Source organism: Paramormyrops kingsleyae, chromosome 8 (genome assembly GCF_048594095.1).
Source record: "Paramormyrops kingsleyae isolate MSU_618 chromosome 8, PKINGS_0.4, whole genome shotgun sequence".
Lineage (NCBI taxonomy): Eukaryota > Metazoa > Chordata > Actinopteri > Osteoglossiformes > Mormyridae > Paramormyrops > Paramormyrops kingsleyae.
In genome coordinates, this window is record NC_132804.1 from 12,887,547 (window position 1) to 12,909,371 (window position 21,825).

At 46.7% G+C, this 21,825-nt stretch overlaps 1 protein-coding gene across 5 annotated transcripts in view; it reads left to right on the top strand.

The window, feature by feature from the left end:
• The window catches only part of iqsec1b (IQ motif and Sec7 domain ArfGEF 1b), a 173,710-nt gene that overhangs the window by 81,769 nt on the left and 70,116 nt on the right, over positions 1-21,825 (top strand). The window contains exon 1 of one of the 5 annotated variants that reach the window (XM_023837496.2): positions 16,058-16,172. The exons of the other annotated variants lie outside the window; for them this stretch is intronic. Coding sequence (XP_023693264.2) covers positions 16,150-16,172 — 23 coding nt within the window. The 5' untranslated portion in view covers positions 16,058-16,149. Of the gene's footprint in view, positions 1-16,057; positions 16,173-21,825 lie in introns of those variants that run through there. 5 annotated transcript variants of the gene reach the window in all.

The window sequence follows — 21,825 nt, forward strand, 5'->3', positions numbered from 1 at the left end:
ACTGGATGGGCCGCCTGGGCGTTCGCCAGCCAGGATCCCGAGGAGTTTCGCCGTGTGGTGGGTGCGGAGTTGCACTGCATCAGCGCATGCTCCGCAGTCGGCCCTGACCTATACCGGATGGGACTGGTTAGGTCCTCAGAAGTTGTATCTGAATAGAATTGCATTTCCCCACTTCTCGAGATGTCATATTTATTTTTCTTTCAAGCAGCTTAGAGTGATGCATAAACCAGTTAATCGATTGGTATATCCTGAACCATCGGCTGATTAAGTGCATCTGAAGGAAAAGGCACAACTGGGGAACTTAATTAATATAGCTGTCGTGCAGTTTTTTCTCTTTGTATTTGGGGTTAAAATACTAAATGTGTGATAAGCAGCTGTCAGTAGCAGAAATCGTAGGTTAACTCAGTAATCAGCTGTGGTTGAGGACATGAGCTGGGATCCCACTGGGTTCCAGGTCAGGTGTGGAAAGGGAGATGCACTGGTGCTCTTCAGGAGGGTGCAGAAGGTCACATGGTCCTGCCTTAAGTGGAGGTAAAGTCCCTGTAGGTAAAGGTGTCAGCTACAGTCTGTGTTAGTTTTCATAGCTGTTTATGAGGACAGGCTGTGAGCAGCACCATGTCTCAGCTGCTGGCTCTCACGCTGATGTTTCTGGAGATCATATGAGATATTTACAGAGCCACAAGATCCCCCTCGGCTCTCTCGCCGCTTCCTGACCCATGTGCAGACTGTGCATCGCTGTGGTAATTGCAGTATTTGTTTGCAAGCTGATTAAATGTAGGGCTGAACCCTCCTCAGTACTCCTCACCCACCCCAGTCATTCCCCCACCGCTTCCTTGGGATTTCTCAAAAAGCAGATATTCAGCCCTCGTTCCTGGTGAATAAAATCTGCTGCCTCTGTCCTCTGACATTACCCGTTTCCGATCGATTCAAACTTGTGTTGAATTAGCCATTCTGGATTCAGGGGTTCCAAGGTAAAGCACAGAAATGAATGGATTCATTAAGTACTTCACACAACACAATCTGACACCAATGATCTATTGGGTTCATTCTTTTTTTTTTCCCCCAACATCCCCTCCAGCCAAGCATGTAGACAGCAGTCCTCCAGAATGTTCCGTCGTCTGTTTTCCTGGAAGTGCTTTCCTAGAATTGGAGTTGCTGCCGGCCCGGTACGGGCTGAATAGGTCCCCAGAGTGATGCCTGATTGCTTGCGGTGTGGTTTATATCACCCACATATGGGCTGTTACTGCTGGAGTCCCTGAAGAGAGGGGCCACAGCCACCATCTTGGGCAGCACGGGTGAGGATCAGGATCTCTGGCTGTGCTGGGCCGACGTGCCGTGAAGTAACAGGTGCACATGTCGCTCATACCTAACACTGATGAGCCAAGGACCCATTAAAGCAGGGGTGGGGAACCTGTTCCATGGAGGGCCGTTGTGGGTGCTCAGTCAGCCAATAATAAAGCAGTGCTTCTCAAATCCAGTCCTGGGGACCCACTGCTATTGGCTGATTGAGAGGCCATCCCAAAAACCCGCACCCACAGCGGCCCTGCATGGATCAGGTTCCCCACCCCTGTTTTAAAGTCATATATTCATCTCAGTATACATCATACAGTCCACCTCAATACAATTGCAATTTGTTTTTTCTTCCAGAGATTATTTTGATTTCTATCAACAATTTCTCTTTAGTCAACGGTGCTGTTCAGCTCAGAGGTGGAAAGTTCTGGTTCAGAAAATGCAAATCTAGACCAAGATTTTGTTTCAACCAACCAGTTCAGTATAAAGAGTCACAGTCACAGGGTACTCAGCTGGTTGGTTAAAAACAAAACATTGGTCTGAATCCGTACTTTGTAGACCTGAACTTTCCACCTCTGGATTACACATGCATACGATATTGCTTACTAATTTTTTACTTATTGTTGTTCTGTGTTCACTTTTGGTTCGTCCTGGTTACTTCATCCATCAAACCTGGCAGTCGGGGTGGAGCGTGTGATTCCTCTGTCTGTGCAGGAGGAATGTAGAGGACAGAAGCACACGGTGTGTAACCATATTAGTAATTGAGTTCTGAGCTCCAGTCACGCTTGTGAAACGGGCCACCGCCCCAGCCGCGGGTCACCGGGAGCTCCGGAGCGTCTATAGCTGCTCTGCAGAAGTGAAGACATTCGTTCCTTGCAGAAATGATCTGAGATGCCTTGTCCTTTCATTACCATGGGGCTTTTTGTTGCCAATTCTCAGCACTCCTGTGAATTTGTGCTTGGATATATGGGATATAGTTTTGCAGCTAATTACGCTAATGATTAACTTTCTTACAATGGCTGCTCTCCCTCCCAATGGTCAAGGCAGAGATGCAAAGTAGCAGACACACGACTCAGTGACGATGTTGTGTGTGAGAGTAGCTAGCAGTGGGCATTCGGTTGCCGTGGTAACGCTCTCCCAATGCACCCTGTCCCCTTCTTCAGCTGATGGATAAGCCCACAGCCACATTTTCATGTTATAGTGTAGCTTTCGGCCTAGTTATGGCCCAAAGGTATTGGGTTTTGCGGCGTAACGACAGCGAGAGGCTTGAGGGAATCTGTGTTGTTATTACTTTTACAGTCAAGACTAATAGTTCAGGTCAATGGTCACACAAACCCATTTGCTTTGTATTTCAGCTTTCTTAAACTAATTAAAGAGTGTGATGAGTTGTACAAGTCCGCAGATACAGTAATACAGCTCTGTTGTTTGTTATGCTCGTTGTATTGTGGAGAAGATCGTAATGTATGTTTATAATGAAGAGTCATTTACAGTGGTGTCTTAATAAATGAACCATAACAAAATGGAAACATGCCGGTTGTCAGGGAGTGAATTTGGGAGACGGTATTATATAAACGGCCATGGTTATTCTGTCCCGTCCCCCCCCAGACTTAGTGAGTTCAGCTTGAGCTTTCTGTAATAACAGTGATGTGTGTCAGGGTGAATAGCTGTTATTTTTCTTACACTGTACTAATTTAACACATCAGGGCACACAGCAGCTTAAAGTAAACCAACAGCTCTCAGCATCCGTCTTCATGCTTATTGTCAGTCCAGTGCCTTCCTGTGCGTGTGTGTCTGCGAGTGGTCATACCTATCCTTATGTCCCCATAACGTGATAAATATCCATTTTATTTTTCCCTTATTGGGACCGGTTTCCTGGTCCCCAAAAGGGAAAACTCTATTTTATAAAAATCGGTGATTGCTATAAAAAAATAAACTAAAGATGTGTAGTAAAGTGTAGTAAAACCTGAAATTTCCCTACTTTTGGGGACATCTTTTGAGGTCCCCATTTGGATAACCTCAGTTTTATAGAAATCTGTGAATGCAATCAAAAAAGTAAAAATGCCAAAAGTCTTGTATTTGGGTTGGTTACTTATGGTTAAGGTTACGGATGGGTAGGGGTTAAGGCTGTCGTGATTGGGATTAGGGTTTTTCCCATAGAAATGAATGGACGGTCCCCACTTAAATAGGTACAAAACCATGTGTGTGTGTGCGTGTGTGTTTGTGTGTTTTATCCAAAACACTCGCTGATTTTAATTGTCTGATACTACTTTCCTTCTTTATCAAAAAAAAAAAAATCTCTATATTTTTTTTTGGCAGAAAAAACAAAGCTGTAATTTATGCAGCATTACTCTGTTGTCCATGGACAAAACCATTTTGTGTTGATATAAATGAAGCCGGGGCCCCAGATGACTATTGCTGCTCAGGTTGAATTTTGCAGAATAAAACAGCTTTTCCGGCCCCAGATTTAGCGGCAGACGACGGACGCTTCCTTTGTGGCCGCACAATGCTCTCATTCCCTTTGGATTTGCACTGAGAGGCCCGCGGTGCATGCTGGGAACCATCCGAGTACATTAGGCTCTGAAAAGCATTGCTTAGGTTACAGCTAACAGCTAATTCAGCCACAGGAAGCGTGTCCTGTCACATGGGTTCTGTTCCTGACCTTGGGGTCAGTTTCCTATTGTATAGAAAAGATGGTTCTGTGTTCTGCACAATGTCATACCATGTGATCACTTGAATAACATCAACTGCACCCTGAAGTGATGATTCAGTATCAGTTTGATTGGCTTGTACAATCAACAATGAATCAATGAAGCCGTTACGTGGCTCATGGCTTTTCCTCATAAGCCGTAGCCTCTCGTGGGCTTAACAACAGCGATTAAAATCTAATTATAGTTTATTTAAATGGTAGAGTGTAATTAGCGTGATCTAGGTTCATCTGCCCTGTAAATCGCATGATATATATATTGTCAATTAATATACGTCTGCTTATTGCTTAATTGAGAAAACAGGATCTGGATATGTTTGTGTTTTCCTGTCCTTTGTGTAATAGGTGCGCTGAGGTGTTTGAGGTCCTTCTTCTGGGCATCTAGCAGAGAGCCTGTTCACGATGCCTGCCCTCTGGATGCATATTTATGGAATTTGTCTTTACCACAGCACAGGCAGGACAAAGTGCATCAGTGTGGAAGTTGGTAGTAGCTCACAGCACAGCTGGCCTTGCTTTACCACAACATGCTTAACTACGAGGCAGGTGACCAGGAAGAAGGCTCACCCCGCTGTAAGTGGGTGTGTCTGCTCTCGTGGCGGCGCGAGGTCTTTCCTGCATTCCAGATGCCGTCTCTCATCCCAGCTTGAGCCGTTTGTCAGGTGAATCTTCACCTCAATTCCTATTGCAAATATGGACACCTTATCCTTAAGCAAAGTGCCAAGTGTACAACATTACATAAAACAGCAGAATACTTCTTTTGCCGACAGGCTTAGCAAAATCTCCTGCTTTTATAGCTGTATTTTTGGTGTATTTCTCACCGTGGGAATTATCAGTATAAAGATCTGTTCGATCAAGCTAAGCCGCCACTCCCCCCCCCCCCCCCCTTTCCCACACCCCAGACGATGCCAGTAATTTCTATGCAATTTATGTTTCATTTACCGGCGAGTTCCACTGCAGCTTCCGGATTGGGGGGGTGCAGGGTCCCCCTTAAAGGGCAGTAATGATGACAAATCTTCACTTTGTTATTTCCTAAGTCGCATTTGTGCTTAAAAGCTGCCAGAGTTACAGAAGGACGCTGGCTTTTCACCAACCTGGCCGTTGTAATGTTTCATACCACTTTGTGAGCCACAGCCAGCCAGCGCGGTTCTTAGAGGCGCTTGAAGCTTAGATCTCCTTCCAGTATTACCACTATCAGGCTGCTTTGTCATCATGGAGGTGGTGTATGGTCTGTAACAAAGGGGAGGAGTTTGTTACAGGAGAGCCGGGAGCGAATAACCGTCGGGCGGAGTCCACCGCGAAGGTCACCGTGGCTGGAGCCCATATTTCAGGTTTCACTTTGTTTGTGAAACCCTGTCTTGTCCCGTTCAGAACAGCTGAAGGGCAGATGCAGCTTGTTTTTTCCCTCCCGACACGGTGTCTTCATACCGGTACTGAGAGCGTAGACAAGGCCGAGCTCATTGCCCTGCTCTGTTCTTACAGTACAGAGAGCCGCGTCCGTTCTTCTGCACTGTTGCACTCCATTAAGCAAAAAATGTGGAAATCTTGTTTGTGGTCACATCTCTAGTCAATTACATGCTATTGCTACTTATCAAATGGTTCCTATATCCTGGTGTGGAAAGAGCTTTCACCAGTGTTTGGAAATGAGAATTTATTTAGACTTAATTGATAAATGCTCAAAGACCAAAAAATACAATAGGGGTTAGATTTGAAATCAAAATATAGAAAAAAATATTTTAATCAGGTATTATTTAATGGAATGTGGTGACGGCCTGAGTTTGGCACCTTATGAAATTGAATTAGTGTGGCTGTGCTGTTATATGTTTTATATTATACCCTGAATAGGACAAACTGTTACAAAAAATGGATGGATGGATTTATTTTATATTATAGTGCAATTTGGTTACATGGATCAGAAAAATCCCTCCATCAATCCATCCATGGTTTGAAGCCTATCCGTGGAAGTACATGGAACACGCAAAGATGTGCTGTTATATAAATAGTCCTTTCTTGCCTTCTCTCAGTGAAAAGTTATTTGGCTTGTTTGTATATGATAATAAGATTCATACATTTATTTTTTGCTAGATGATTAAATCTATTTATATGTATTTTTTTAATGATTGTTATCTGCCAAGAGGGAAAAAAGTTTCAGATGAAGGTACTGTGTGTTTCAAGTACGGCTGCAGAATTTAATTTTCCAGTGTTTGTCTTTGTGTGGAAAAGAATATTGATCATACTGCCCCCTGTTGGCAAAGTACAAAAATCATCTATCATTTTCCTTCAGTCTCTGAATGTTTACATGCAAACTGACCATTATGTTTGAAAGAAATTCCTATTTAATGATTAATTTTCAGTACACAAGCAAGAGCAAAATGCTTTTAACTGACTGAAATGTAAATCTTATGACTTAGTGAAGGTCAGTGCACACTTTAATAATCATTAGAAAGGTGGAAACGTGCACTTTTAGATTAAATAAAGCACCGCCCCCCCCATGTCACAGTTCAATTATACCATAAATAATACTCCTTCTGCTTACAGTCCTATATTCCTGTATCACTACTTCAGTTTATAGATTTCCGTTAGTTTCATTGTTGTATTATGTGAGTTCTTTGTTAAGCAGCACAGTGAATAGCAGGGATGGCTGTAATAGGAATTAAGGGAACACACTTCTGTCCTGAGTGTGTCTATAATTGAGTGTCGTTTATTTGCTCCCATCACCAGTGCTGCTTGAGGCTATGTCTGTACACCTTATGGATTTTTAAAAGTACATATACATACATAAATATACATATATTTTATACAATGAATGAAGGCATTTTGCTGCTTTGTTTGAAGTCAATATTACTGCTCAGGCCTCAGTTTGGCCTTGTCATTTGCACTGGCACCTCGCCCACCCCCTCCCCCCCCCACCCCGGGCCCGGGACCAGGGTACATTGTTCACGGCTGCCCCCTCTTGTCACTGCTCATTAGTACAATGATGAATGTTGTTGAAGAAACTCTATTACTTTGGCTAATATACAGATAATAGGGTTGTAGGGGTCTTTGAAACATGTGAGTGATGTTTTATGCTTTACTAGCCCACCCCAAAAAAAAAGGTTAATGAAAATATAATCTGGCTCCAGCAGAACATTAGCGTCAAGCAAACAGGAAGAAGTCATCAGGTCTTGATGTATCTTTGTAACGCCAGCCAGCTGTTGATTGGCCGGGGTGTCGGCGCGATCCACCCTATCTGGAGCGTTAAACCCGGACGCGTGTTGCTGGTCGCAGCTGGGGGTTTGTCCTAATTGGCCCGCTGTGGCCAGGCCCCAGTCTGCCAGAGCTGCTATCCGCCGCCCAGACCTGCTGCCAAGCCCTTAACGAGCTCCTGAACCTGGAGTTTCCCCGCCAGACAGACTGTGCGTCATGGAAACGGCGCGTGCCAGACCACGCTTTAGCTGGGCGCTCCTCTTCCCCCCATGTTTCCCTTAGGGTGGCTCCTCTTTCGCTCTCTTTTGTCCTCCCTTCATTTTCACACTCACTTTCTGCCAATACTAAGGTTTCCTGTCCTTCCGCCTAAAGCCCGGTTCACTGGGAATCCGCCAATGTGGGCATGGCGACGTCCCTTAATTAAATAGCTCTTAATTCAGATTTAATAGCATTTGATATATGATCGATTTTACTTCTGACAAGTAATCTAATGTATCTTCAAATCTGTGGAAATGGATTTTTGGTATCCAAGGTGAACACACTGATATCAAAATAATTAAATGGCAAAAGATGTAATTTCCTGATATTCCTGCAGACGAACGGTTACATCTACAGTAGGTTACTAATCCCTCTTTTCATTTATTTCTCAGTTCAGAAGTACATCTCAAGGCATCCGTGACAAAGTCATGGTGCATGAATATTTCATTTCACCCAGTGTTCATTTTTGGAGAAGTTTCTTGGGTAAGATCAAGATCAGTCTTCATGTTGTTTTCATTGTCCCCAAGTGCACCGATCTAAAGGTCAACTTTAAAATAATAATAAAAATAAAAGAATAGTGAGCGACGTGTTGAATGGCGATGGCAGGGAAGTGATCTGGCCGAGGTTGACCTTTCTCTTCAAACGCATGGTCCTCCACGACGGCCTTAGCTGGTCGGCTGGGGGGATTCTGCTTGGGTAAAGGGGTACTGGGTGGGGGTGGGGGGGGGGATTGCCCCCTGGGGTAGCCCTGATGGGGCTCTGTGGTTGATTTTACAGTCTGTTTATTTTTCTGAGGACATACGTGAGATCAGATCACCACAAGGAAACCACAAAAAAACAACTTTATCAATATGCTAAGAACTACTTTTTTGTCATGCATGTATCCATCCATCTGTTCAACCACCCAGTCATACATCTGTGTTCCTTTCCTGTTTATGCAGTGCAAGGTCTCAGGAGGCAGGGGACACTGGTCCATTGCAGTGATGAAAACGTCGACTAAATAAAAATAAGATGCATGAGCGACCCCTGTTTGCCGACTCCCCGTGGCCCCCGGGTTCCGAGCCGTCTTGCCGGAAAAAGGCGCGGCTAGCTGAGACCGCTGTTTACGGTGCTTCAGACCTCATGCAAACATCCGTCACAATTCTGTTGCCAAGGAGACAGTGGGTTTGCAAAACTGCTGGACACTGCTTTCATGCACTGCATAAATGTCTCACATGGCCGGGAGGGTGAACATTATGAAAATGAGCAGCGCTACAAACCCCTCCCTCCCCACCCCACCCCCCAGCAACAGAAAGATCAGCATGGTACAGAAGCACAACTTCTGTGAGCGACATTAATGAAGAGCGTCACAGACAGCGAACGCCCTTCCTGTAATACCTGAGGGCGTTAATTGGAATATAGCGATCATATTCAGATTTGCATGTGTTGTTTACCGACAAAAATCTCTGTAGAGCAAACAAACAAAATCTGTCATTTTATGAGAAATGTGCGTGTGTGACGCAGCGGCGGTGCGTTTCTGTGTTTGATCTCCCAACAGGTCCATGGCAGACCCCCCCTGGAGCCGGGGTCAGATGTGTCACATGTTGTTTATGAGTCCGCCTGCGGTGCCGTGGCACGATGAGGTCAGCGCCGGCACAGCCTGGCTCCTCTGCCATCCCAGGAGGCTGAAAACCCTGGCTTTGTTCTGCCTGCCGCTGAGCAGGAGCGCGGGTGTCACAAGCGGTGTGGCATGACGGCGTGTTTGCTGTCAGCGTCCTCGTCACTGAGGCCTGAAGCCACCAAGGTTGTAAGCCCAGGAAGAAGGAAACCCTGTGACCCTCACAGGATGAGAGGATAGGATGGATATCTGGAAAGACATTTCTGGATTCTGACCTTGCACGTTTTCCTGTCCTCTTTCTCGTTTACTTTTTGTACAGCTCGTTCAAGTTTGCTTGGCGGAATTAAACTGTCTGTTTTTATTTTTAAATGAATTTGACAGTGGTTTGACAGATTTCGCTTCAGAAGTGCAGCGTGTGGTTTTTAAATCAGTCTGAAGCATCCACACCTCATTTTTTCCCCCCCCTTCGCCTCCGAGCTCCATCTGGAACGATGCTGTTTTATCCGGCCCGTTGGAATAGATGTGCTGCCGTGACGGTCGCTGTCTCACACACACGCAAACGCTGAGGCACTTCAGTACTCACGGGGGTGGTGAGTGAGTGCGTCTTAAGCGTGAGGGGGGCCATCGCTGTGCTATTCTGCACGGGATGGGACAAAGGCACTGGATGTCAATGCATGAAGGGACTCAAAGGGTGTAATAGACTCAATCCAACACAGATTGGGGACGAGGCCCCTTTAAGAAAGCCAGAACCAAAAAAGACTAATGCTATGTATGCATATACTCCTGAAATGCAAAGAACCGCAAACTAACTACAAGTTATAAAAATGTATGCTACTAACGTCTTATATTAACCTAATGAGGACTAAATAGCCTATTTAAACAGGTTATGTATAGGCCTATGACCGGCGGTCATATACAGTACTCCCCCCAACCTTACTCTTGAGTGCTGATTTATACTCTGTGGGACACGGGCTCTTTGAAATGCCGTTCGCTTGATGTATCAGTGACGAATTAATTATTCTAACGATCATCCGCATCACCGTAATCATGATAATGTTGTTGTCTGGCTTTGACATTAAATTAATGGGATGTGTTGACAACGAGCGCTCCGCTTATAATGCAGTGCTCTTGGAGGAATCCTGATTGTCTCGCTTTCCTGCTCCCTTGTCGCCTCTCGACTTAAAGGGGCATTCAGAGGTCTCAGGGCTGCGATCTGCAAATGACCGGAAGCCGATGTTGTGGAGGTATTCCAGTGATTGAGGATAATAATAATCATAATAATAATAACAATAATAAGAAGAAGAAGAAGAATATTATTATTATTATTAAGAGTAATAATAATAAAGTCAGGTTTTCCAGCCCTGCATTCCACTGGCTGTCACTGTCGTCTGTTGTTTTGAAAGCCTTTTCCGTTCTTCCCTTTTTCGTCAATATCACTTGAGTTATTACCTTATTAGCTGTTTTTCCCCCTTTTGTTAGAGCACACCTCCAAGGCTGATTTCTGGGAAGCCGTTCCATCAGTGTAATAGTACTGCCCTCTGCTGGGCTTAATTCTCTTTACAAGCGCTGACACATAACCCTTCAGTACCTAACAGCTGTTTGCCGTTAACTCTGTGACATGCGAAGGCAGCACTGTGTGACTTTAATTATCCGAGGCTTGGCATCAGCCGCCTTCTGTGTCTAAGTTGCTCTTTTATTTATGTCTAGGAGAACCAACTAAATAATTTCCCTGCATTTTCAGTTTGTCTCCAAGCAGAGACATGTTTCATTGGGCGCATGCTCTACTCTCGTTTTTAGGCGAGATGTGACGCAGGGTGCATCACCAGCTCAGCACAGCACCTCCCGCCGCTTCCTCCAGTCGAATGTTTACGCGTGTCGAGCATAAAGGCCACGGTTTTTCTTTGAGTGTGATGCGTCCTGCAGCAGGGTTTGTGGCATGTGACTGCGCAGACGGCTGCGCCGCCGCTCTCAGCGCCCCCCCTTTCTGGAATCCTCACGCTAGCTGGTTTGCGGGAGGCTCCTTTGTGGAAGCTTAGGCGGTGAATTCGTCTGAAAGTGAGCAGAGTGAAATGACATCACTCCTCAGCGGTGTAAAGATGAATTGGATTGATAGAAAGAGATTAATTCACTGCAGTTGGATCCTGTTGATATTTTCCTGCTTGTTCTATCCATCCATCCATTTTCTCTGCTTATCCAATAAGCGTGGCAGTGGTGTTTGTTATTGTATTGATGAATTGATCGCTGCCAGGCCCTGCCTCTGAATAATGTGTACTTGTTGAGGTATATGTGCGATGCCACTAACCTGCATGAATTGTTGGTGGGTTTGCTGCCAATGCTGTCAGAGCCATCTATGATATGCAGCCTAATGTAGAAATGCAGCGAACGTAGATATGCAGCTGAAATAGATATCCAGCAATTGTAGATATGCCACTAACCGTGATACATAGATAACTCATTCAGATATGTAGCTGACTCAGTAATGGTAGTTGTATTAAATAAAATGTTAAATCTTGCTTCACAAGTTAGGTGACGAGTTTAACCTGCAGCGTGTACTATAATATCAACATTTTAGAAATTTTAATAGGATTGTAATGTCAAAACTGGTGATACGCAGCTTTTATCAGGTAGTGTGTGTTTCCTCGTGGACACACCATACTGCTCGTGCACGATGGCTGTGCTAGCTGGCCTGCTGCTACTGCTGTGCTTTGTAAGGAAACTGTCAGCACTCTGCACAGTAGCCAGAAGGTGGAGCCCCCCCCCCTCCAATATCAGACTGCCTGGCTGAGACATATCCAGGGTGGGGCTGTCTCAAACCCCACAGCCAATCAGGACCCACGCTGGGAGGCGTGTCGGAAATTGCCGACGCGTGTGGAGCCGTCTAACCCTGGGGGACGCAGCACAGTCATCAGCCACGTGTGAGTCTCGCAAACTCACGGGAGTGGTTCAAATGTCAGTCCCCCTCTCCTAGGGGGCGCCGCAGGCCACCTTGCTCGCCATGCCTGAGGAACAGCTGTTGTCGCTCCAGCTGGCGCCCGGAAGCCAGAGGCTTGCGGTGGTCCAACGTGGGGTTCTGGCTGCCCATATGGCGCACTCCCTGCCTCGGCAGCGGGGGGGCGCAGCGTCACTCAGGTCAGGTTATTAATGGTGCAACACCTGTGCAGAGGTGACCTGAACGTGGACTTTATGGGTCGTGACCTTGAGCCCGGCGGCCGCCCGTTGCCGTTTCCGGGGGCGGCGCCAGCTAGAGCCCAATCCCGCTCCGGCTGATTGAAAAGAAAAATCCCCCCACTGCAGTAAAATACAGTGTGCCATACAGGTGGTAAACACAGTAATGGCCGAGATTTTACCATAATTCATCACTAATAGTAAAAGCGATGGAATGTAATGGACCGTACCGTACCGACAAATGTTTATTTTCTTAAATCAGCTTTACGAATTCAAAATATTTATTATCGAGAAACTGAAAGTGGGCCAAGGCTTTATTAATTTCCGAATCTGGAGTGATACCTAATGCCTGTGTAGGTCTTCTAACACACTCATGAATAGTAGCTGAAGTACCCTGTCTCGTCCTGGTAGATAACAGGAAGGTGTTTATCACGTGGACTCTGAGCTCTCCATCAGCCCTTCCTCCTGCAGCCGTGGCCAGTTTATTACCGACACTGGCTGCTTAATGCTGACAGCCTGTTCCTTCGAACAGCCAATCGTGTGGCTGCAGCTGAATACATGTAGCATGCAGAAAGGGTCACGATGTGCAATTACTCTGTGGTTACGAGGCCTAAGATCAAACCAACTGCGTGATTGTTGGTGCCAGATGCGTGCAGTGTCTCAGAAACAGCTGCTTTCCTCTGCTGTCTGGGTTTTACAGAGGATGGTGCAATAAAACAACAACAACAACAAAAACTCCAGTCAGCAGCAAGTCTGTGGCTGAAAACACCTCATTTATGAAAGAGGTCAGGGGAGTGCGGCCAGTTCTGTTAAAGCTAACAGGAAGGCCAGAAGTGCAAAATAACAGATAAAAGTGGTGTGTAGACTCTCCAAACTCATCAAGCTATGAAGTGGTTCTGAAGGCAAAAGAGGGTCGAACTAGGTATTGCACTGGTGTGTCTTAATAGAGTCCCAGAACAGGCACGCCTGACGCTCACCCAAAGAGCATGTTTTTGGTATTTGTTCTGCCCAGTGGAGGGCAGTAGTGAGCAGTATAGCAATTATAGCACTCCATAATTAGATTACTAATTAGAGAACTGATTGGCTGAAGAGTCCTCACACCTGGCTTTGATTAGCTGACCTAAAGGTTATCCCAGCCCTCTGTGCATCTTCCCGAGCACAGTCACGCCCTGCGTCCGGTCTGAGTGCCAGCTCTGTGCATCTTCCCGTGCACAGTCACGCCCTGCGTCCGATCTGAGTGCCAGCTCTCCGTGCATCTTCCCGAGCACAGTCACGCCCTGCGTCCTATCTGAGTGCCAGCTCTCTGTGCATCTTCCCGAGCACAGTCACGCCCTGCGTCCGGTCTGAGTGCCAGCTCTCTGTGCATCTTCCCGAGCACAGTCACGCCCTGCGTCCTATCTGAGTGCCAGCTCTCTGTGCATCTTCCCGAGCATAGTCACGCCCTGCGTCCGATCTGAGTGCCAGTTCTCTGTGCATCTTCCCGAGCACAGTCACGCCCTGCGTCCGATCTGAGTGCCAGCTCTTTGTGCATCTTCCCGAGCACAGTCACGCCCTGCGTCCGGTCTGAGTGCCAGTTCTCTGTGCATCTTCCCGAGCACAGTCACGCCCTGCGTCCGGTCTGAGTGCCAGTTCTCTGTGCATCTTCCCTAGCACAGTCACGCCCTGCCTCCGATCTGAGTGCCAGCTCTCTGTGCATCTTCCCGAGCACAGTCACGCCCTGCGTCCGGTCTGAGTGCCAGCTCTGTGCATCTTCCCGTGCACAGTCACGCCCTGCGTCCGATCTGAGTGCCAGCTCTCTGTGCATCTTCCCGAGCACAGTCACGCCCTGCGTCCGGTCTGAGTGCCAGTTCTCTGTGCATCTTCCCGAGCACAGTCACGCCCTGCGTCCGATCTGAGTGCCAGCTCTCTGTGCATCTTACCGAGAGCCCATGACTGAATAAAGCGTAAGAAAGGACTTGTTGCAGCATGAGTATAATCACGGACTGGCCCCGCCTGGCCCTGCCTGGCCCTGCCTGGCCTCGCTGGAGCATTCCGAGACCAGCATTCATTCACACTTTTGGTGGATATGAGCAGCCGGTGTTATCCTGCTTCTCTTAGCCATTTATGTTTTACTGCTGTGACTAGACAGTGATTTATTTTTCTTATATGGTGCATTAAATATCAGAAGTGTGGGCAAAAGGGGCTTTGATATGCTAAGTCCGGCGTAGCTGTTCAGCATGATCTCCGTGACCCAAGAATTAGATATACTTCTGCAGGAGCATGCTAAAACACAGCCTGTGTGTGTGTGTGTGTGTGTGTGTGTGTGTGTGTGTGTGTGTGTGTGTGTGTGTGTGTGTGTGTGTGTGTGTGTGTGTGTGTGTGTGTGTGTGTGTGTGTGTGTGTGTGTGTGTGGTGCCCTGCATGGTTAGGAGGTTGGGAAGAATGCTTTTCCTGCCGACTGGTTTAAACCGGAGCCAGCAGTTAAATTCAAAACACAGCTGGGGGTGTAGGGGGCCACACTGCATGCGAAGCCATGAAATGACCTACATGAAGGATTCCATCAAAGGCGACGTCACCTCATTATTTACTGCTAACTGGTATCTGTTTGTAACTGCGAAACGGTGGGGTTGGCATAACTGGAGCCGTGCTGAGCATCCCAGGAGATGTTCGGACCCCGGGAGAGAGGCTGTCACCGTTAACCGCTGCTACAGTGTGAGCAGAGACTGAAAAGGACTCGTATGAGGATCTTCCAGCTATGGAGCCTGTGCTCAGGGGAGCCAGGCCGCATGACAGCTGTTCAGAGAAACGCTGTTCAGCACACTTTGGAGGATGGTGGAGTCTCTGCCGGTGTTTCTTCGAGTGACCAAGCCGTCCAGGAAGCCTCCCAAGTTTCGTGAGATTTCATGACTTTCAGAATGAGGGTGTCCACTTTCCAAGGAAAAGTAGATTAGTATTTTTACTTCATTTATTTATCTAACGTCTGTAATATCTGTCCGCTGCTTTGCCTTAATCCTTAGCCCACACTTCTCTACCGTAGTCAATATTAGCATACAAGGAGTGGGATTTTTGGTGACATTTTTGGTACAGAGTATCTAAATTTGTGACTATGATTCATGATTTAATTTAATTTTAATTACATTGGTTTTACTACCAATCCAGATTGATGAATTCAAATCATACAGCTAACGTCTCTAATTAATGTTTTTAATGTAGTTCAGTCAGAATGGGGACCAGATTTTTCCTTTCTGTGTTTTTCCCGAATTCCCTGCTGAGATGTTTGTCATCGTTCCTTGAAACAGCAGGTGTACCTGCCCAGCCATTTGCGGAATAGTTTGTTAATTCCGAGCGGCTCATTAGTTCATGATGCTGATGAGGGAAAAGCATTGGCTTCCCCCACCAAAGTCACGGGAAAGGAACCCGCCTTCAACACATCCCTTTGTTCCCATGGAAACCAGAGGACCAATTGGCTTCTGCCCTTGCAGCCCGTGCTAAAGCTTGCCACAGAGAGGTGGCCAGACAAGAGGGCAGTCCCAGGTGCAAATGAATAAGCCTTGCCGCCCAGGTTCGACGGGACGTGAGTGTTAAATGGAGGCGTGTCTCCTCCCGCCAGACGTGCACGAAGCAGGCGGCCTGGGAGCACCCCTTCCCCAGTGACCCCCCCCCTCCTGAGGTGGGCCGTGTTATCACGGCGTGCCTGATTTCCCCCCGGTTCCCGCTTGTGAAACGTGCGAGCCGGGTTGCGTCAACGGCCCCTCCGCCGTGTGCCTCCCCGATGTAGCCGAGCTTGAATGAGCATTCAAGTGCGTGCACGCACGCTTGTGTGTGTGTGTGTGTGTGTGTGTGTGTGTGCGCGTGTGCATGTGCGCGCGCGTCCGCCTGTGATCACCGCCTGGCAGACAGAGCCCACAGACCTTGCACAGAACTCCCAGTCTCCAGCATTGGCTCCCAGGCTACCTGCCTTCCCAGCTTCCGAATGGCTTACAGACACTGTCACTAGTGAGTATCACACTTCGGCATTATTGTGGGGGTGGGGAGGGGGGGTGTTTAATAAATTCCTTATGGGTTTCTTTAGAGAAAGTGTCTACTTGGGAATAAAAGCAAGTGGACTTTTAATGTTCTACTTGTTTTTGTTGTTTTTCCCCTTATTGCGAGAAAGGCGTCCCACACGCTTGACCGCTCGCAAGCGTTGCAGACATGCACGTCTGCGGGCTGCCCCAGGAGCCCCGGGAGCTCGCTTCGGGTCCAGCTCCCCTCCAAGCTTGTTTGTAAACAAGCCGGAACCCAACGAGAATCGCCGCTCATGCTCGGGGGCGTCGTTTATGTGGCGGGGAGGCAAGGATTTAAGACAAAATAAGAAATTTGGGTGAAATATGATTGGGGATCGCAGGTAACTAATCGCCAATGAGAGGGAGGAGAGGGAGGCTGTCTATGGGCTGTACAGGGAGGCTCTCAGATGTTTGTGCACATGGACAGCATCTTGTTTTGTGCTAATGATGGCGTATGTGCGCTATTTCTGGAAGCCAGGTCCCCCCCCCCCCACCATCGAACGGGTCTGAACATGGATGTCTTTAGTTTCTTTGGAAGTCTGCTTTCATTGTTCCTTTCCCAGTGGTGTCATTGCTGTAGTTTGTCTATGGGGGTTGATTAATCGTTTTGATGAAATGCAACATATCAGAGGGTGTGTGTCCGTGTGTGTGCACGTATGTGTTTGATCTACATATGAATATCGTGCAACAAAAGGTCCAGGCGTCGTCATGTGCATTTTCGTGACATTATTGACTTTTCTTGGTTAAATAAAGGGTTTTTTATAGCAGTGAGTTTGAAGTGTGACTTGTTATCAGAGTAAATGTAGCATTCGGCTGCGGATGTTTGGTTTCCTGTGGAGCAAAACTCCTCCATCGGGTCAGGAATGGTTCTGCATGCAAGTCTCTAGTTGGGCGAACCCAGCAGTTCTGACAGGGTGATCATATGACACCCCCCACCCCCAAGGTCACTTGTGTCACAGGGTACCGTATCCTCCTTGGAATACAGCTGCAGACCTCACTCCTAGATCCCCGCTCGTAAGTCTTTCTGCTGCAGAGATGCGATTGTGCCACTAGGGACAGTCAAATCTGTCGTCTGGCTTCCCAGGTTCAAAAGTTAGCGACTTTTGGGATGGTAGCCAGGGGCTTTGCTGGGGTGTTTTGGGTTGGGTGTATCTAGTGGACTAGAGTATCTCCAACAGGGTCTCTCAGTGTCTGATTCAGGGAACAACATGCTGTCCTGAAGGTCAGAGAACATTAATTAAACACTGCTGAGTCCTCTGGTCCCTATAGGGATAAGTCTACCTGTGTCTAGCTGTCATGAATGATGTACACGTCCTCCTGTGGGTCACGGATCACACGCCGGCGCTGTGTGCCCTCCCCAGAATCTGTTGGCTCAAGGTAGCTGATGTATATTTGAACAGAGGTAGACTTGCACAGTGATTTCTGAGAAGTTCTACAGTTACTGTGGCTCTCGGGCCTGAAATATGATCAACATCATTAGAGGAAGTTATTGATTAACATTAAAATAAGTAGTTAGTTAGGGAACGGTAACTGTAGCTACATGTAAAACTTTGGACTCCAGTATCACATTTATTTATGTACTTTGAGACTGTGCCTTAGTGGTATCTTGCAATGTGTTGTGCATTTTTTTTATGTGTGTGTGTGTGTTTGAACTTTTTACTCTCATTTGTGGGATATAAATGGAATCTTTACAATATATTTGTATTTTTCAAAAAATGTATCCATTTAAGAATTAATCTTCACTGCTTTGCTTTGGTACTGCAGTTTATGGGTGATTTTGTGCCTTTATTTAAAAAAAATGAAGGCAAAAAATCTGCATACAAACATGGTTCAAGGCAATGAGAAGCGTGTAAAGAGCATGTTTATATGGGGAACTGCATTTATTTTCACTGTACTTTTGTGTGCACTGTAGACAAAATGGGATTGCAGGCTATCATTGAGGGATCCATTTTACATCAGCTACATAAGAGCTGTTTCAAGCCTGTGTACACTTCATTTACTGTTTAAATTGCACGCAAATGGTATATTTTCCGATTCGACCACTAGTTAAATAATGTTTTATTTAGTTGTCACCGATAAGCTGACTGATAAAGCCAGTGATATTTATAACAAAATAAACCAAAATCTACAGCTAAGGACCGTAAGAAGCAGCTCGCAGCTGTGTTCAACTAACCCTAACCCTAAACCTAACCCTAACTCACACACTGTTAACCCTGTCGACACACACACACACACACACACACACACATAACCCCGTCAGCACACGCAGAGATATGCGTGATCTGTAGCCCCATCCCAGAGTTATAGTCATACCCAGGCAGTGACTCCTGCCGTCTCGCGGCTCCTTCTTCCCCTTCAATGGGCACCATCACCAGAAGCGACTGACAGGCCGGGGCTAAGCAGCGACGTTAGCTGCCATTTCTGAAAGAGGAGCCGGCGTCGCTGTGAAGGGCAGGGGGGGTGTGGGCTGCTCTGGCCTTTGCCTATACTCCTTTGTAGACCTGGGGGGCGTCTGTGGGACGGTTATTTGTAGCATTACTGTCTCTTCAGCTTCCAGTCTGTTTTAAAGACATATGACTTCTGTTTTTTTCCAGCCTCACATAAGTGATTTTGCAGAACCTCAAAAATCCCCTTTTTTTCCTCCACTATGTGACTGAAACATTCTTATCAGGGTAGCACAGTGACGACTGTGTTCATATTCCCAGTCTGACATTTTGCTTATCACGTACCATTCCTGTTATTCAAAAAGCAAAATCAGTCCGGAGTCCCTCGATCTGTTTAATGATTTATCAAAGGACGCTGAAATATTTAAAGTCCCCCCCCCCTTCCCGGCTCCCCGCTGTCCCCAGGTGAATATTTCATGATGGTGGCGTTTGGTGGCATCGTTTGCCGCTAGCAGAGGGCGGTGTGTAGCGTGCCTACCCCGTCAGTGTGACCGCTTCGGCGCACTGGCACACTGAGATGCCACTGTCTGCAAGTTTATTCTGTTCAGCCCCCCCCCCCCCATTCGATGAGCCGTCACCACGGCTGTGAGTCATGCCTCAGGTCGGCCATCATCTCTGTGGTGCAAAATGCACACCTAAGCAGGAACTATCTGCTGGCCAGTCTCCATCTCTACAATTAAAATATCTGCAGAATGCATTTAAAAATAAACCCAGTGTCATACAAACTATTTGTTATATTTGACAGAAGGTGTAGCCACATCTGTCTAAAATACGTTACAGTATATCCAAGGGCGTAGGTTGGGTTTTAGTTTCGGTAGGGACCAAATCAGCCCCTAACCCCCAGCCGCCCAAACACACATGGTACTCCCACGATATTGGTAGGGCCATGTCCAAACCGTCCACACCCAAATCTACTCCCTTCACTATATCTATGCAGTTTTTTTTCAGGCCAGCCCCCACCCTCGTGAAAATGCACAAACAAGAAGAGTGAAGATCACCGCCAACACAGGGAGAGCCAGTGCTTCCTGGGGCCTCGGCTGGTGACACCGGCAACCCCTTAGAAGCTGGTGCCCTGGGGGGCCACCAGTGTCCCGTACAGGACCTGCCAGTCCTGTTTCACTGGTCTGTGGGGCAGTTTAATTGTCCCTGTCTGACTCTCAGGTGCAAAGACCACTGTGCGGGCAGCACAGGAAAGCTTAACGCACGTTTCACAGAGACAGGATTCCAGGGGGCAGCGGTACCTGCTGAAAGGTTTGTTGGGGGGGGGGGGGGGGGTATGCATGCTGTAGTGTGCCACTTCCATGGTCCCGCGCGGAGAATAAAATAATCCATATTTTGTTTTTATTATCTTGGTGTGGGGTAGCGAAAGGGGTGGCCAGATATTTCTGGGGGACGCCCCCCCCCCATCAGCCAAATGTACAATGGGACTGTAATCTCAGTTCAGCTGTGCTGCACATAAAGAATGCTAGGAATGACTTTACAGTTTTAATTTACAGTTATAAATAGTGTAAAAGGACAGAAAAACAGCTATTAGATTATTCGGATTATATCTTAGAAGAGCCAGTGTTATTTTATTTTAAAAATGACAAAAAAATAAAAATGAAAAATGAGCCCCCGTGTGACCTAATATGTCGTTTTTCACACTTCCTTAAAACTTCACCATTCTTGCCTGTGCTACTTCACCCCTATTGTCGTAAGTTTATTGTATCATACACCTCCTTTCACTGGGGCAGCGCTGCTGGCCCCCGCGACTGAAAGGCAGCATACTGGGAATGAAAACCGCAGATAATAAGCTCCGCCCACCCTGAGTCGGTGAGTGAGGTCTGTCACATGATCACGCTGCAGAAACAGCAGTCAGACTCTCCAGGACGGCACGCCCACCCATTCTCCATGCCAGTCAAACACCTGATCTCTGATCCCAGAAAACAGGTCGTAGTGGTGCTGCCTTTGTGCCGTTATTACTTAAAGTTTCACAAGTCCCATTGTCACACGTGTACCGAGTAACACGGTGATTTATTCTTAAGGTACAGCTGCGGGGGAGGGGACAGGAGTGTGGGAACTATAGGACAAGCAACAGTGCAGTGCCTGTCAAGACAGTGCAGGACAAAACAGTGTAGCATAGGAATGAATAACAAAAAGTAATACATATGAGGACCACTGTATAAAATATATTATCCTTTGTTGTTTTTTTTATTTCTTTTTTTCTAAGAGTTTTCGTGATTAGTTTTGCAGCCACTTACGATCAGCAACCTGGGGGGCCGGGAGGTTACCTGCGTATATTTATATTCCTACAGCAAGTCATTATCTCAGCTGAAGCGCTGGTTTGTCATGACAAAGAGAAAGAGCTGTGTGAACGAAGGCCATTAACGTCAGATGGATGTGTTTCTGAAAACACAAAAGCTTTCTCTCCTGTTTTAATCAGACTTTGATAAACTTGCAGTAATTATTCTTCCTAGCGGTGCCCTTGAATTTGTAACTGTGCACTGACCTCAGCTGTCAGATTCTAGGTGTCGAGTAAAATTCTGTTATGTGTTTGTGTGTGTATGACTCATTTCTTTGGGTGGGGGGGGGGGGGCACTGATGTTTCACTTTTCTCAGAAATCTGCACCTTCAATTCTGAAGGGTTTTGTGGAACTTGGAGAGTTTTCTTAAGAGGGAGCATATTTTTCCCCCCCAAAGCATCCCGTTCTACTACTGGCCGTCACTGAGGACGTATTTTTATTCGGCTCGGCTGAACATTTCATTGGCACAATTATTATTAATTTTATGGTGCTTCTGATAAAAAATAATCTGCCAAATTCAGATCAGATGTCAAATTGAATTAATTAGCCCTTACCTCAGATATCGAGAAGCCCCTTTGTCTTGGAAAATTAATCCGTGTTGCTTCTCGTTGTGACGTCGTGTTCTGGAATTACAGTAGCTGTGAAGTGAATTTTATTGTGATCCCATCTACTGTATATACAGGTGCAGGATACAGTTCCTACAGGGTCATGGACCAGTGTACAGTGCAGGTTGCTAACGAGACCACAGATGACAATACTGTCAGACATCGCTTAAGTATATGGTGATAGTATGTGCCGCTGTTTGTGGACTTAAGGTACCCGAGGACCAGACTGGAAAACACTGGTATGTGCAGTACAAAACTATAGTAGCATGTCT